The 15846-nt window shown below is 41.7% G+C and overlaps 3 protein-coding genes and 1 long non-coding RNA gene across 4 annotated transcripts; 1 reads left to right on the plus strand and 3 right to left on the minus strand.

The window, feature by feature from the left end:
• Nucleotides 1-80: 80 nt before the first annotated feature.
• Nucleotides 81-2889, minus strand: LOC117624283 (putative wall-associated receptor kinase-like 16). Its single transcript, XM_034355436.1, has 3 exons — nucleotides 2004-2889; nucleotides 1673-1846; nucleotides 81-1318 (listed from the first exon to the last, which is right to left on the minus strand). Exons 1-3 carry the CDS (start codon nucleotides 2887-2889, stop codon nucleotides 81-83), a joined length of 2298 nt encoding a protein of 765 aa, XP_034211327.1.
• Nucleotides 2890-3544: 655 nt separating this feature from the next.
• Nucleotides 3545-6562, minus strand: LOC117624285 (putative wall-associated receptor kinase-like 16). Its single transcript, XM_034355438.1, has 3 exons — nucleotides 5701-6562; nucleotides 5316-5486; nucleotides 3545-4767 (listed from the first exon to the last, which is right to left on the minus strand). Exons 1-3 carry the CDS (start codon nucleotides 6560-6562, stop codon nucleotides 3545-3547), a joined length of 2256 nt encoding a protein of 751 aa, XP_034211329.1.
• A 2165-nt stretch (nucleotides 6563-8727) lies between these two features.
• Nucleotides 8728-11222, plus strand: LOC117626130. Its single transcript, XR_004585502.1, has 3 exons — nucleotides 8728-8973; nucleotides 9872-9935; nucleotides 11032-11222. It is a non-coding gene; the product is annotated as an uncharacterized LOC117626130 (long non-coding RNA).
• Nucleotides 11223-12751: 1529 nt separating this feature from the next.
• LOC117624286 (putative wall-associated receptor kinase-like 16) lies at nucleotides 12752-15680 on the minus strand. Its single transcript, XM_034355439.1, has 3 exons — nucleotides 14747-15680; nucleotides 14257-14436; nucleotides 12752-13926 (listed from the first exon to the last, which is right to left on the minus strand). Exons 1-3 carry the CDS (start codon nucleotides 15678-15680, stop codon nucleotides 12752-12754), a joined length of 2289 nt encoding a protein of 762 aa, XP_034211330.1.
• Between the last annotated feature and the right edge of the window lie 166 nt (nucleotides 15681-15846).

Consider the following 15846-nt stretch of genomic DNA (forward strand, 5'->3'; position numbering starts at 1 on the left):
CAAGAGAATGAACAAATTAATAGTGGTTTAGATTCCCTAACTACATGATCATTAGACACTAGCAACATTAAGTCAGTCAACTATCGCCCATCATATGGCATTACCATTTGGATTTGCATGCTATCGTACCCACTGGTTGTACCAATAGTTGCACCTCTAGAACCAAAATCACCTCTAACATCCACAAAATAAGCGTCTGAATTCATAGCTGAACCAAGTAAGTGCTCAGTGTCTTCTGGACTTGAAACTTCAGATTTTCCCCATGGTTGCTTTGGTGTAACTCTCATTCCCTCTAGCTCCATTGCCACTTCTTTCATGCTAGGCCTGTCCTGCCCTTTTAACCTTACACATCTTTTTGCGACTTCTGCCACCTTTTTTAGTGTCTCAACGTTTCTCTCGTTGACTATGTCATCATCAAGAACCTCATTCAAGCGATCTTCCTCCATGAAACGAACAAAGAAGTTGGCTAGGTTTATGTCTTCCTCGGGCCTGGCGAAAGAAAGTGCCACTTTGCTTGTCAATAGCTCCATAAGGACAACTCCGAAGCTATAAACGTCACTCTTTTCCGTCAGTTGATTCGTAAGGAAGTATTCGGGGTCTAAGTATCCAAGTGTTCCTTGCACTAACGTTGTTAGTTGAGTTTGATCTAGAGGGATCAATCTTGAAGCTCCAAAGTCGGACACTTTTGCCGTGTAATGTTCATCTAATAATATGTTTGTTGCTTTCACATCTCGGTGGATAATTTGCATAAGAGCAGAGGAGTGTAAGTATGCTAGTGCTCCTGCTGTTTCTGTCGCTATATTCAATCGCAGCTCCCACGAAAGTGATGATCTTTTGTCAATTTTTTTATGGATGTGCTCAGAAAGAGTGCCTTCAACAATGAACTCGTAAACCAGTAATGGCGCCGGTGTCTCTAAACAACAACCTAATAACCTCACCACATTTCTGTGCTTGATTTGAGAAAGAACAATCACCTCATTAATAAAAACGTCACTCTGAGCTGGCGCACCATTAACTTTTGACTTCTTTATGGCAACCACGCTGTTATCTGGTAATATTCCTTTGTAAACCGTTCCATAGCCTCCTTCACCAAGGATTCTACTTTCGTGGTAATTGTTCGTGGCCTTCTCAAGTTCTTCTGCTGTAAAGAGTTTTGTTGTTTCCATAGAGCCTCCTTGACTAGCGAGTTGTTGTTGTAATAATAAGCCGCCATTTTCTTTGAAGTATTTCTCTTTGAGTTTGATGAACTTTCTTCTCTGCATACCCCAATATATCCATAAACTTCCAACCAGTAAAAGCAAGAAGCCTCCACTGGCACCTGCAGATAATTAAATAACATTACAACTATCTCATTTGGTTTAAGAGTTTGTTATCGTCAAAATGATATGTTATATCACAACGAAAATGTCATAAGTCTTCTTACTGAGATTAATCAATATTTATAAGTTGTTAAAAATGTTTAGTACTAAAAAGGGAAAACTTCCAATATATATTATATTAAAAGGACTGAAATTGGAACAGCAGCTAGCATGACCTATGTGTGGATTTCTTATTCTGTAATAATAAGGAAAAACGTTATGAGAATTTCGGATTCGGATCCGAAATTGTCAGTAAAAATAAATTTAGGATATGATTTTATGATGCATGTTACCATGTTAATTAAGAGGCATACCCAATGAAATAACGAGCGGGAGAATGATCTTTGAACTATTGTTGTCTTTGATGCATTTCTTTTCATCCATGACGTCATTTTTGTACCCTTCGGGACATTTACAAGAATAATTTCCCAGTAAATTTATGCACGTTCCGATAGGGCAGGGGTTTGAATCCTTGCACTCATCAGTATCTGAAAGATAGTATGGAAAGCCAAACATCAGGTAAAATGCCAATTTTAGCTTTTCCAGCATCAATGTAACTTAGGTAAAAACCGAATGTAGTATTCTTGGAAGAAAAAAAAGTTAGAATATTTAGCAGGAAATATTGAAACATATATATATACACACCTTGGCAACCATCTGGGTGGTATGGATTCCCATGGTAACCTGGCATGCACTTGCAAATGTAACCTGCCGACCCAACAGTAGTACAGTTGCTATTTCCCTTGCATGCAAAACCTTCGCTCTTTTTAGCTGTGTCACATGACTGATTCCCAATTTCCCAATTAAGAACCGCCGGAAGCAAACTTTTGTTGTTCATCAGTTGCAAACTCGTACGACTGAATTCGAAGCGGTCAGCTTGCACAATAAACGCGTAGCTGCAAGGGTTAGAGTCCCATATGCCCGTGCGATTTGTAGGGCTTGTCAACATGACAGTCTGATTTTTCAGTCCGCTAGGGATGGACACTTGGCAACAGCCTACGCCGGAGCAAGTATCCTGCTCGTCAACAGCCATATCTAGACTATCACATATGGACATGCACCCCGTCGTGTACCGTTGGTTGCCCCGGTAGCCAGTAAAATACGCTAACGTGTCGCAGCCAAGGGCGTAGAACTTGTTCTTGGTATGGGAGATGGTGTAGGGAGGAGACACCTGCAGCCTGGGAACGATTCCGCTGGTCCGGTTGCCCTGAGCGTTGTAACAGTCTTCGGCTACATATTGCAGAATTTGGAGCTCACCCTCTTCAAGGGATATGTTGGTGATTTTGATATTGCTTGTCTTCAAATTTGCTGTTGGGGGCTGGGTGGATTGGTTGCAAGTGATGTTGAATTCGGGTTGGAGGTAGCAGCCAGGGCCTATGCCAAATGGATATGGGATTGTGAGATTGCCACAATGATCTTGGCAGCCAGGCAGGGCTTGAGCTGCTGTTGCAATTGGAGTTGCTAATAGTAATATCACAACCAATCCCACCATGACCAAAGAGAGCTGCAAAATAATTAGCATCCTCTTCATATTGTATGTATGCAGGCTGCAGCAATTAAATCCTTGTAAGTAATACTATATATGCTACAAATTGTGCTAATGTTTTGGGATGATTTTTGAGTGAAGAAAACAGCCAACAACGCTGGCCTTTTATGTGGAAGGAATTAAGACGCGTGGTGGCATTTCGGCTTATGTGGGAAACGGTCTTTCTAATTAACTCATTTGTCTCTGTTAATAATGTTTTTTTTTTTTTTCACCCCGACTAGTTATTTTTCAAGAATTAGTATAAATAAATGCAATAAAACATCCGACTCGATAAATAGTCAACAGGCGACGGCGGGGGCGAAGTCAAGTCAAGTAATTTTATTAGAGTTGGTTTATTTTTTCTTTTAAAATTAGAAATGAGAATTGCTGAAAAGTTTTTATGATGTTTATAAATGAAGGAAAAGGTTGACCGGTAAACCTCCAAGAACTTATCAACCTTTACTGATTTCTAGAAAATTAAAAAAAAAGGTAGATTTGATTAAGTCTGGGGTCATTTTTGAAAAAGTATAATTTCTCAACTCATCATATATCACTGACAGAAAACACATCTTGAATTCATAACATAACCAATAAGACCAACAAAGAACAACATATTGGTTTATTTCTAGCATATACATATCAACTAGACCCTAGCAATCGATTATCGCCCATCACCATACGACGTTAACATCTGGATTTGCATGCTGTCATATCCACTACTTGTACCACTAGCATGACCACAATCTGCTGCTGTATCATCCACACGATAAGCATCTGACTTGCCTGAACCAAGCAAGTGCTCAGTCTCTTCTGGACAATCAGCTTTCCCCCATGGATGTTTTGCCATAATTCTCATGCCTTCTAGCTCCAAGGCTACCTCTTTCATTGTAGGCCTTTCCTCCCCTTGTAACCTCAAGCATCTTTTAGCGAGAATGGCCACATTTTTCAGAGTCTCAATATTTCCATCGTTGACTATGTCATCGTCAAGAATTTGATTCAAGCGATCTTCCTCCACTGAACAAACAAAGAAGTTTGCTAGGTTTCTCTCTGCCTCAGGCCTGTCAAAACAAATTGCTACTCTACTTGTTAGTAGCTCTGCTAGGACAACTCCAAAACTATAAACATCACTCTTTTCCGTTAGTTGATTTGAAAGGAAGTATTCGGGGTCTAAGTATCCGAGTGTCCCCTGCACTAAAGTTGTTAGTTGAGTTTGATCCACGGGAATCAATTTTGAAGCTCCAAAGTCTGACACTTTCGCTGTGTAATTTTCATCTAACAGTATGTTCGTTGTTTTGACATCCCGGTGTATGATTGGCATGGAAGTGGAGGAGTGTAAGTATGCTAGTGCTCCCGAAGTTTCTGTTGCTATCTTCATTCTTAAGTCCCATGGAAGTGATGATCTTTTGTCCCTTATATTATGAATGTGGGCGAAAAGAGTGCCATTGGTGACGAACTCATAAACTAGTAAAGGAACTGGTGTCTCTAAACAGCAACCCAATAGCCTCACCACATTTCTATGGTTGATTTGAGAAAGAACAATCATCTCATTAACAAACTGCTCCTTCTGGGTTGAGGCACCAATTTTGGACTTCTTTATGGCAACCACTTCGTTATCTGCTAATATTCCTTTGTAAACAGTTCCATAGCCTCCTTCACCAAGCACTGTACTTTCATGGTAATTGTTTGTGGCCTTTTCAAGTGCTTCTTCTGTAAAGATCCTGGTTGTCTCCATAGAGCCTCCTTGGCTAGCAAGGTGTTGTTCTAACAATAAACCACCATTTTCTTTAAAGTATTTTTCTTTGAGTTTGATGAACTTTCTTCTTTGCAGACCGCAATATAACCATGAAATTGCCCCCAGCAAAATCAATAACCCTGTGCTGACACCTGCACATAATTGAAAATCACAACTAATTTGATTTTATTAATTTACGTGTTTATCTAATATTTTTTAGGGTGGGGAATTAAAGATAGATTGATAATAAGAAAAGCACATACATACAGAGCATATATTAATTGAGATACTCCCATGTTGTGGCGCTGGACTTGACTTAAAATAGACAAGAGTCATGCATGCCAATATATTGGATCCTACAAGTCCCACCTCAAAGGGTGAGACTTTAGGACGGACTTAGACTCAGGTTGAATTCAATCTAAACCGAATCACTAAACAAATTGAAAAAATCATAGGAATCCAATAATCAATAACTTCACCTAGCACTTTTGATGAGGCACATTAATTGGGCTGTTTCAACTTTCATTGATAGATGTTGCTTCTGTAGTCTAGATAGTGCTTAGGTTAGAATTTTGGATAAAAAAGATAAATAACATAAATATGGGTGCTAGATGTTAAAAATAAAAATAGATTAAAGTTCGAATTTTTGGCTATGATCATATATAAGGTGCATGTTAACATGTAAATAAAGCATACGTACCTAATGAAATGATAAGCAGGAGAATGGTCTTTGATCGATAGTCTTTGTTGCAACTCTTCGGATTCATGCCGTCGTTTTTATACCCTTTGGGACATTGACAAGAATAACCTCCAGGGGAATTTACGCACACTCCAATACTGCAGGAGTTTGAAGCCTTGCACTCATCAATATCTGAAAAGAAAATAAAACCCATATGCATCAACCCAATTTTGAGCTATAACATCCGACGGAGTTTTTCTATATTAAGGATGCCCATACTGCCTTTCCGTCTATATTTAAGTTCATACTTAATGGACTATACGTGTACACCCTGCAAAACTATTTATGTAATATTACATAGAGCTTTAGAAGAGGGATCCCCTTCTTTGCAAAATCTGGTACACACCTTGGCAACCATTGGGGAGGTAAGGGTTCCCTTCATAACCTGGCAAGCACTGGCAAATGTAACCTGTAGAGCGATTATTGGGTTTGACACACTTGCTATGTGCCTTGCATAAAGAATTCTGGGTCGCCTCTTGAGCTGCATCGCATGTTTCATTTCCAATTTCCCAGTTAAGGATCATTGGAAGCTGCTCTGTGTGTTTGAGTAGTTGAAAACTTGTATTGGAGAATCTGAAGTGGCCTTCTTGCACAACAAAGGCGTAGCTGCAGGGGTTAAAGCCCCTAATATACGTATGATTGTAATAGCTTCCCAACGTCACAGTAAGATTTTTAAGACCGTCGGGGATGGAAGTTTGGCAACACCCGATGCCAGAACAAGAATCTTGCTCAACACTGTTGAGGCTGTCACACAAGGACATGCAACCGGTGATGACTCTTTCTTGGTTTGCACGGTAGCCTCTAAAAGTTGCATAAGTATCGCAACCAACGGCCATGAACTTGTTTTTGGTACCGGAAATGGTGTAAGGAGGAGCCACCCATAACTTCGGGGTGTTGTACCAACGGCCCAGCTCGTAGTAGCAGTCATGGGCCCTATACTGCTGTACTTGGATCTCACCGAGATCCACGGATATGTTGGTAACAGAAATGTTGCTTGTCCCCAAGAATGCTGTCTTGTTAGTCGCGCAACTGATGGAAAAATTACGTCCCATGGAACACTTTTCAGTAACGCCAAATGGGTATGGAATTGTGACATTTCCGCACTTGTCCGGGCAGTTTGGTAAAGCTAATTGAGCTGCTGTAGCCGCGGCCGCCGCCATTACCAAGGAGACTTGCATAATAAGCATCCTCTCATGTAAGAATGGCATTGCATACTATATTCACAACTTAATTCCGTGTAGTATGGTCTATATTCTACAAAACTATATGTTTGTTAAATTATGAGTGAATAAACTGTTAACAAGCCTGGCGTTTTGTAGGCATATTATCCATGTAAGGAATGAGGACTGGTAGGGTCACGCCGTGGCTCAGGGGGCTAGCCCATAGGATGTCCTCGTCTTTACTAATTTGATTGTTAGGTCACATGTGGCGTAAGTTATCCGGCGTGTTGACAGACCCTATAAGTGGCGTCGGATGTTCCAGCGTATTGGGAGATTTTGTGACTGTTAGGTCCTACGTGGCGTAGGTTATCCGGCGTGAGAACAGACCTCATACGTGGCTTTGGATGTTCCGGCGTATGGGGGAGATTATGTGATTGTTATGTCACATGTGGCGTAGGTTATCCCGCGTGTTGATAGACCCCATACGTGTCGTAGGTTATCTGGCGTGTTGACAGACCCCATACGTGGGGTTGGATGTTCCGACATATGGGGAAGATTATGTGATGGTTAGGTCACACGTGGCATAGGTTATCCGGCGTGTTGACAGACCACATATGTGGTGTTGGATGTTCTGGCGTATGGGGAGATTATGTGATTACCATGGAGATGGTAGTTGATGCATGCTAGAAATTTGTGGGAAGCTATTTCATGTTAACTGCAGTGTGGTTTTTTTAATTTGTGTTTTATTATAGGTTGAGAATTTAGGGAATGTTCAATTTACAAGGGAGACTCTGTCAAAATTTCGGCAGAAAGTCTCGTGCCCTTATTCCTTTTGGGAAAAGAGGCTTTAGTTTTAGTGACTGGGTCCGACATCGGGGTGATGTCGGAATTTCCACAGGATTCATCTCGGGTTTTGGAAAATTCGGGATGGATCCTATCTAATTGTCACATCCCAGGATTGGCTCCGCCGTAGCACGATATTGCCCGCTTTGGGCCCTCCTCTCTGCTCTCATGGTTTTGTTTCTGAGAACTCACGAGCAACTTCCCAGTGGGTCACCCATCCTAGGATTGCTTTAACCCTCAACTTGCTTAACTTCAGAGTTCCCTTGACTTCAAAGCCAGTGAGCTCCTAAAAGGCCTCGTGCTAGATAGAGATGGGCATGTATATATAAGGCACATCAACGCCTCTCCGTTAGTCAATGTGGGATGTTACAATCCACCCCCCTTAGGGGCTCGACTTCCTCGTCGGCATACTCGCACCACAAGGCAGAGTGGCTCTGATACCAAATTGTCACATTTCGGGATCGGCTCCACCATATCACGATATTGACTGCTTTGGGCCCCCCTTTCTACCCTCATGGTTTTGTTTCTGGGAGCTCAAGAGCAACTTCCCAGTGGGTCACCCATCCTAAGATTGCTCTCCCAACTCGCTTAGCTTCGGAGTTCCTATGACTCCGAAGCCAATGAACTCCCAAAAGGCCTCGTGCTAGATGAAGGCGGGCATGTACATATAAGGCACATTACCCCCTCTCCGTTGGTCGATGTAGGATGTTACATTAATTCTGTGTAGTATGGTCTATATTCTACGAAACTATATTTTTGTTGAATTATGAGTGAATAAACTGCTAACAAGCCTGGCGTTTTGTAGGCATATTATCCATGTAAGGAATGAGGACTGGTAGGGTCACGCCGTGGCTCAGGGGACTGGCCTAGAGGATGTCCTCATCTTTACTAATTTGTCCGTTGATGCAAATGTCCCATTCCCGATTTTCTATGTTGAAGTCGTCTGTATCATTTCCAATTACTTACCGAGTGGAAATTTGAAAAGGATATATGCATTTCAAATTCTTGTGCAGTAAAGACTGGTGCGCATGGCATTGGTCCATCGAGAGTCATATGTGTAACACCCCGACTCCGAATTTAATTCCTATTTTAAATTAAATAAGTGAATTTACGAATTTACCCTTAGGGTAGGGGTAAATTGGTCTTTTTCTTGCCCGAAAAGTGTTTGGGGCAGCGACTGGTATTTTTGGGTAGGTGGTACTGAGACGAATTCGTAGACACGCGGTAGGCTTGAATCGGAGTTGTAACGAAGAAGTTACGATCAAAACACTTCCAGTGGCAAAACCGTAATTATTTCGAAATTTGGGTTTAAAATATCTGACTTCTCTCTCTCTCTCTCTCTCTCTCTCTCTCTCTCTCTCTCGCGCGGCTGAACCCCCCTCCCCGTTTCGAATTTTCGCCGGAATTTCAGACGGCGAGAACTTCGCCGTCCGACCTCCGTTTGAGGTGCCGTTTCTTGCAAAAGTTTCCTCTCTTCCTCCTCTACCCAGCCCACCCCTTTTCTCCGATCGAAAACCCGGCAAACGGCGGTGGCGACGACGTGAAAACAGGCTGAAACTGCCGACGTCGCCGGCGACGTTTCCGGCCATCTCGAGCTGCGCCGTCACTTGGAACAGGTAGCTCTCCTTCCCTTCTAGCTATTTCCTGGGTTGCGCGACGACCATGTCGACGGTGGTTGCCGGATCGAAGCCGTGAAGTTCCGGGTTAAAACCGTGAGTTTCCGACGCCGATTCCGACCACTTGCCGTCCGAATTGGACCTTGGTGTAGTTGAATAATGTGTTCCACTCGTCGAGTAGAATCTGTAGCCGGAAGGGTGAGCTCGGGTGTGGAGATTTTTCCGTCGCCGGAAATTTCTCTACACACCCACGCGCTGCCGGCGCGTGTGGCGGCGCGTGGGCGAGGCTGGTGAGGCTGCAAATTAACCCGATGAGATCCTTAGGTTGTCACGAGCGCATAGGATTTTGCGGATCTCAATTCGGATGTCGTTTGACTATCGAACGGATTTTCGCATATTGTGCGTTATCCGGGTTCGATAGGTTCCGACCGTTAGATCCTTCCCGAATTAAAATATGTTGTTCTAGGTATTCCTAGGATCGTATAGGACTTCGCGGATTGTGAATCGGAACCCCGGATGTTCCGATTCAATAACTTAAAGTTTGTGTTTTATATTAACCGTCCGATCGTGCGATCGTAAGCGATCTAACCGTCCGTTTCGGACCAAACTTGCGAGACGGGTATCTTAGACCTTGTGGAACCTTTAGGAACTTTCGGATTGTAAAATGGAGGTCGTGGGTCCCGTGGGTCCCGTGGGCCCGGTTGACCCGAATTGGGAAGTTTGACCGTCGGTTGACCGAGTGTCTCCCGAAGCTGTTCCATCGTCCAAATTGGGTAGTTGGACCTTAGAACGTCGCGTTCCTAGTACACTTACTAGAACCCTGGGAAATTAGGATATTTAATTCAAAGTACTCGTTCGAAACGCTTCGTATTAATCTCGTGTACGTATTCTGAATTAGGTACTCCGACCACGCATACGCAGCAGGCGGGACCCTCTCAGGGTCAAGCAGCGTGGGACTACTTGTGAGTGGACTTTGTTTTCAAATCTTATGCATGGTTTTATTAATGAAAGATTTATGCATAATGTTTTAACGATTTATTGAATATATTATATTCATGGGTTGAATTTGATGTTGGTATAGCGCTTTGGCATAGTTGGGTATTGAAAGTATATTTATATGGATTTTGGGAAATATTATGCATGATGTTTTAAATGGTATTTTTGGATATATTATTTATTCAATTGTTGAAAGGGATATTTTTATGAGGCATTGAAAATATATTTTGGGTTTTAACATATTTGAGTATCTTGAGTATGAATATATGGATTTGAGGATTTCTATATATATTTGGTTATGTGCGAGGTACTTGGGTTGTTGAGATGAGATTGTGGAAAGTGGTGAGTATAGAATGTCAGTTTGGTGTGCTATAAGCACTACCCTATGTACCTCCCCTGATTTGGAACTTGGATACGGATACTTGAGATACTTGGAAGAATCGGAACCCGGGGCATCCTTGACGGGATGTTGCTGTAGACCCTTGATTGGGTAGTCTGCGCGCGTAGGACTGATCACAGACGTACGGGTTTTGAGGTTATCGACGGTACGTGCTGGCTGAGAGTTGGTCCCCCAGTTGGACGGCTCGTTCCCTAGTCACATGGTGGATTGAGGACTCATCATGAGGACTCTGCCAGGGTGACTAGTCAAACAATCCCCCGGTTGGATTGTTTCCCCGGTACAACTAGGTGATGGTCATATTTATATTATATATATCTCTTATATTATATATTTATATATATAATCCATTCATTTATGTTTTTCGGTGAGGATACTTCTTTGCCGGTCGTGCCAATGGGTACGCTTTTGAGAGTTTGGTTGTGGGATTTATAAGTTTTGGATGGTGGGTTTTATAAAGCGTTCTTTTTGGATTGTGGACTTGGCATCGAGTATTGATTTGTTTTTATATATATTATAGATATATATATATACTTGAGTATGAAGGTTTTAAGATGCATGGAATTTCTTGCATGGTTTTCTAAACGGTGGGGTTATACTACGTTGGTTTACACTGAACTGAATTTATTTTTGTCCACTCACAATTTTCTGTTTTGCGCCCCCAGCCAGTAGTTGACTGAGCTCCGCAGCACAGCCGGATCGTGCGCTTCCGAGCCTTGAGCCTTCGTAGGACTCTTTCTTCATGTTATTTCCTTTGAACTCTGTTTTGTTGAAATTGAAGTTCTTAGACATGCTCTGTTATCGCCCTGTTAGGGTTTGATTTGTGAGGCCTGAGGCCATTTCATTGTAAATTGTTTATTCGCTTTAAAGCATGCTGCTGGTTGGGATTGTTTGTATTTTGATGCAGGTTGAATTCTGTTGGGTTTCTTAAATTTACAGGGGGGACTCTGCCAAAATTTTGGTAAAGAGTCTCGGTTTTTAGTAAGTGGGCCCGGCATCGGGGTGATGTCGGAACAAAGACGGGATTCGCTCCGGTTTCCGAAAAATTCCGGGACGGGTCCTGTCAATATGTCGGGTTCCAATAATGTTGCAGTCCATGGCCACATGCCTTGGAAAATTTACGCATTGATTGTGTCTATTTTTTGGAAGATGCATGGTCCATGGAGATGGAATTTGAAAGCATCTGGCAGCCCCAACCCGTTCGTTGCTAAAATATGAGAAGCTAGAATATGAGAATACGGGAGAATATGAGAATGGGAGAAGATAATTTTTCTGGTCGAGAGGGCTCGCTGTTCAAGCTTTACATTAATTACAAGCAGCTATACATTAATTACAGCAGGTGGTCTTGTGTCCTAATCTTGGACATTGCAGCTGTACCTCATAGCTTCACCAACAGCCAACCTCTTTAATAATGTCAATAACTACCAAACGTAGCCTACTAGCTACCAAGCCAATATTTCCTGCTATAACACTTCCAATATTTATTGCTTTCACACATGCTATAACATATGTTTGGGAGATTCTTTTGACGAGTCTGTAGACAGAATCATATGAACACGCTTCTTTTTGGGACAGGAGAAGAGTGAGGTGGGGCTCCAACCTTCAATAGTTGTTGGGTTGGGCTACGACCATATATCAAACCACTGAATAGTAGTCAGTAGACTGAACTGATTGCAAGAAAAGAACAGCTTCTGTTTAATTGGTTGCTTATTTTGCTGTGTTTCTGTTTTCAACCCAAAGATTTTCTTAACTCTGACTAAATTGTACATTGTATTTGGGCTCCATCTGTCCCATTAAGTTCCTAAAAATTTAATTAACTGGTTCGTGATTAAATTTCAAAGAATTCAAGCTTGTTTACTTGTTTGTGGAATTTCATGAAATTTGAATACTTCAATAAACTTGTGCAAATGGAAATTCTTACCTTTTTCGAGTCTTAATTTCCACTGCTGGTAAGTTATTTTGACAAGATTTCCTTTTGCATTTTGCAGGCTGAAGAAAGATGCCACCCGAAGTGTTTGATATTTACAAAGGCAACAAGTTCATCCAAGGATCTAGCTAGTGAAGTGTTCGATATGTCTGAATGGGGCTGCTCAAACTTACTAGTTGTGTAAGTCTTTTGCTTCCTTCCCATATGGCTTCCCAATTCCACTGGCATCGGGTTGATATTTGTATGTCCCTTTACTACGGCATCTGGTTGACTCTCATTTTGCAATTAAATGCATGCAAAGACATCTCTAATTGAAAAAAAGATCAATTCAATTCTCAACTGATCATATATCACTGGCAGAGAGACATCTTGAATTAAAAACATCTAAATAAACTGAAAATGCCAACAAAGAAGAGGACATAGGTTTACATTTTCTAAACAAGTCAATAGATTATCGACTATCGACCATTACCATATGGCATTAACATCTGGATTTGCATGCTGTCATATCCTCTAGCACAATATGACTTAGCTGACCCAAGCAAGTACTCGGTCTCCTCTGGACAATCAGCTTTCCCCCATGGATGCTTTGCCATAATTCTCATTCCCTCTAGCTCCATTGCTACTTCCTTCATGGTAGGCCTATCCTCCCCTTTTAACTTTACACACCTTCTTGCGAGATCGGCCATGTTTTTTAGTGTCTCAATATTTCCCTCCTTGACTATTTCATCATCAAGAATTTGATTCAAGAGATCCGCCTCCATTGACCAAACAAAGAAGCTCGCTAGGTTTCTCTCTTTCTCAGGCCTGTCAAAAGAAAGTGCCACTTTGCTTGTTAGTAGCTCCATAAGGACAACTCCAAAGCTGTAAACGTCACTCTTTTCTGTTAGTTGACTTGAACAGAAGTACTCAGGGTCTAAGTATCCGAGCGTCCCTTGAACTAAAGTTGTTAGTTGAGTTTGATCCAGTGGAATCAATTTTGAAGCTCCAAAGTCTGACACTTTTGTTCTGTAATTCCCATCTAATAGTATGTTAGTTGTTTTCACATCTCTGTGTATGATTGGCATGGAAGTAGAGAAGTGTAAGTACGCTAGTGCTCCTGCAGTTTCTGCTGCTATCTTCAATCGTAATTGCCATGAAAGCGGAGATCCTTTGCCCTTTGTATTATGAATGTGCTCAAAAAGAGTGCCATTGGTGATGAACTCGTAAACTAGTAAAGGCACGGGTGTCTCTAAACAGCAACCCAATAGCCTCACCACATTTATATGTTTGATTTGAGAAAGAACAATCATCTCATTAACAAACTGCTCCTTCTGAGTTGAGACGCCAATTTTGGACTTCTTTATGGCAACCACTTTGTTATCTGGTAATACTCCTTTGTAAACCGTTCCATATCCTCCTTCACCAAGGACTCGACTTTCGTGGTAATTGTTTGTGGCCTTCTCAAGTTCTTCTGCCGTAAAGATTTTTGTTGTCTCCATGGGGCTTCCTTGAATAGCAAGTTGTTGTTGTAACAATAAACCACCATTTTCTTTAAAGTATTTTTCTTTGAGTTTCATGATCTTTCTTCTATGCATTCCCCAATATATCCATGAAATTCCAATTAGTAAAACCAAGAGGCCTGCACTGACACCTGCACATAATTGAAAATTGTCACAACCAAGTTTTATTTTGTAAGTTTTTATGCAGGTCTAGTCATAAAAATAAAATTAGAAAAGAAAAAAAGAGTGTTAAAGATAGATTGGTGAAAAGTATTAAATTATGGATAAAATGCTTCTGTGAAAGTAATATGTTAAGACGAAATAAGATTACATGTATCTGAAGGATATTTATTCAGTTTAATTTGGGTCTTGTTAGTGAGATTAATCAAATGTTTAGTACTGAGAAGGGGGAAACATACGTAGGTTGCAACTTTTGGATATATTCTCATAGGGGTGGATGTTAACATGTACATAAAACATACCCAATGAAATAACAGGCAGGAGAATGATCTTCCATCGATTGCTGGGATTGTGTTCGATGCAACTCTTTTGATTCTTGTCGTCGTTTTTGTACCCTTTGGGACATTTACAAGAATAATCTCCAGAAAAATTTATGCACGTTCCAATACTGCAGGGGTTTGAATCCTTGCACTCATCAATATCTGAATAGTAAGGAAACCAAATTTATCACAATTAACATCATGCAAAATTCCAATCTTTAGCTTTCCAGTAAAAACAACTAACACACACATTCTCATGTTATTATAAGACAGTATAATTATTCTCTTGTCAAATTTATGTTGGCAGATAACTATGAATTTAGGTCACATATTCAGGCATGAGCCTTATCAATGGTTCATATTCATAGTTTAACAAAACATAGTCAGGCAAGTTAACATTATTAATTCATTAGACACATATCTATATATTTCGTGTGTGTGTGTGTGTGCGCGCACGCGCTATAGAGATGACCTTGGCAACTATCTGGGAGGTACGGGTTCCCTAGATAACCTGACGAGCACTGGCAAATGTAAGCAGGCGGACCACCGATGGTCGTCCGTTCAACACACTTGGTATTTTCCTTGCATGGAAAGTTGGGGTTCTGTTGAGCTGCATCACATGACTCACCCTCAACTGCCCAATTCAGAACTGCTGGAAGCTGCCTTGAGTTGTTGAGTTCTTGAAAAGTTGTGTTGGGGTTGAATGAGAAGTTGCTTTGTTCCACAATGAAGGCATAGCTGCAAGGGTACTTAGCGTACCACGGATTATAAATCCCCGTTCGATTGCCGACGGTCAGGCTTAGAAGAAAAGTGGAAATGTTTCGCAGTCCACCAGGGATGGAAGCTTGGGAACAGCCAAATCCAGAGCAAGAGTCTGGAAGTGCGTCGCCAAGAATATCACCACACAAGGTGACGCTGTTGCCGGCTTTGACCTTTTCTTTCTTTGGGCCTCCATCCCCTGAGCGCTCACCTACAAAGATTCCTAGAGTGTCACAGCCAACTGTGGTGAAATTGTTTTGTGTATGGGACATGCTGTAAGGAGGAGGCAGCTCTAGCCAAGTAGAGGAGCTGTCCTCTGTTTCCTCACCCGAATCGTCATAACAAGCCGTGGCTACGTCTAGCATTATTTGCAACTCGCCATCAGCGACAGAAAAGTTAGTAATCCTGTTCGTACCGCCCATCCAGTGGGCTGACGGGGGTTGGGCGGATTGATTACAAGTGATGTTGAATTCTGGTCGGAGGTAACAGCCTTCACCCATGCCAAATGGGTATGGGATTGTGAGGTTACCACATTTGTCTTGGCAATTAGGCCGGGCTTGAGCTGTTGCTGCTGTTGGATTTACAACCAGTCTCATCAATATCATTACTTGCATAACGAGCATCCTCCCATCCCCACGTAAGGCCATGGCATATGTTCACCACTTAATTAATAAACTTTTGAGTAAATAAGAGGAATGAAGTAAGGAGATAGGACTGGTTTAATTTGTCGTCCTCATCTTTACTGGTTTATTTCTCTGTTAAGTCCGGCGAGACTAAAACAAAGATTATAACTAATTGAAGTCCGGCCAACCA

This window comes from Prunus dulcis, chromosome 4 (assembly GCF_902201215.1).
Source record: "Prunus dulcis chromosome 4, ALMONDv2, whole genome shotgun sequence".
NCBI classification, from domain to species: Eukaryota; Viridiplantae; Streptophyta; class Magnoliopsida; order Rosales; family Rosaceae; genus Prunus; species Prunus dulcis.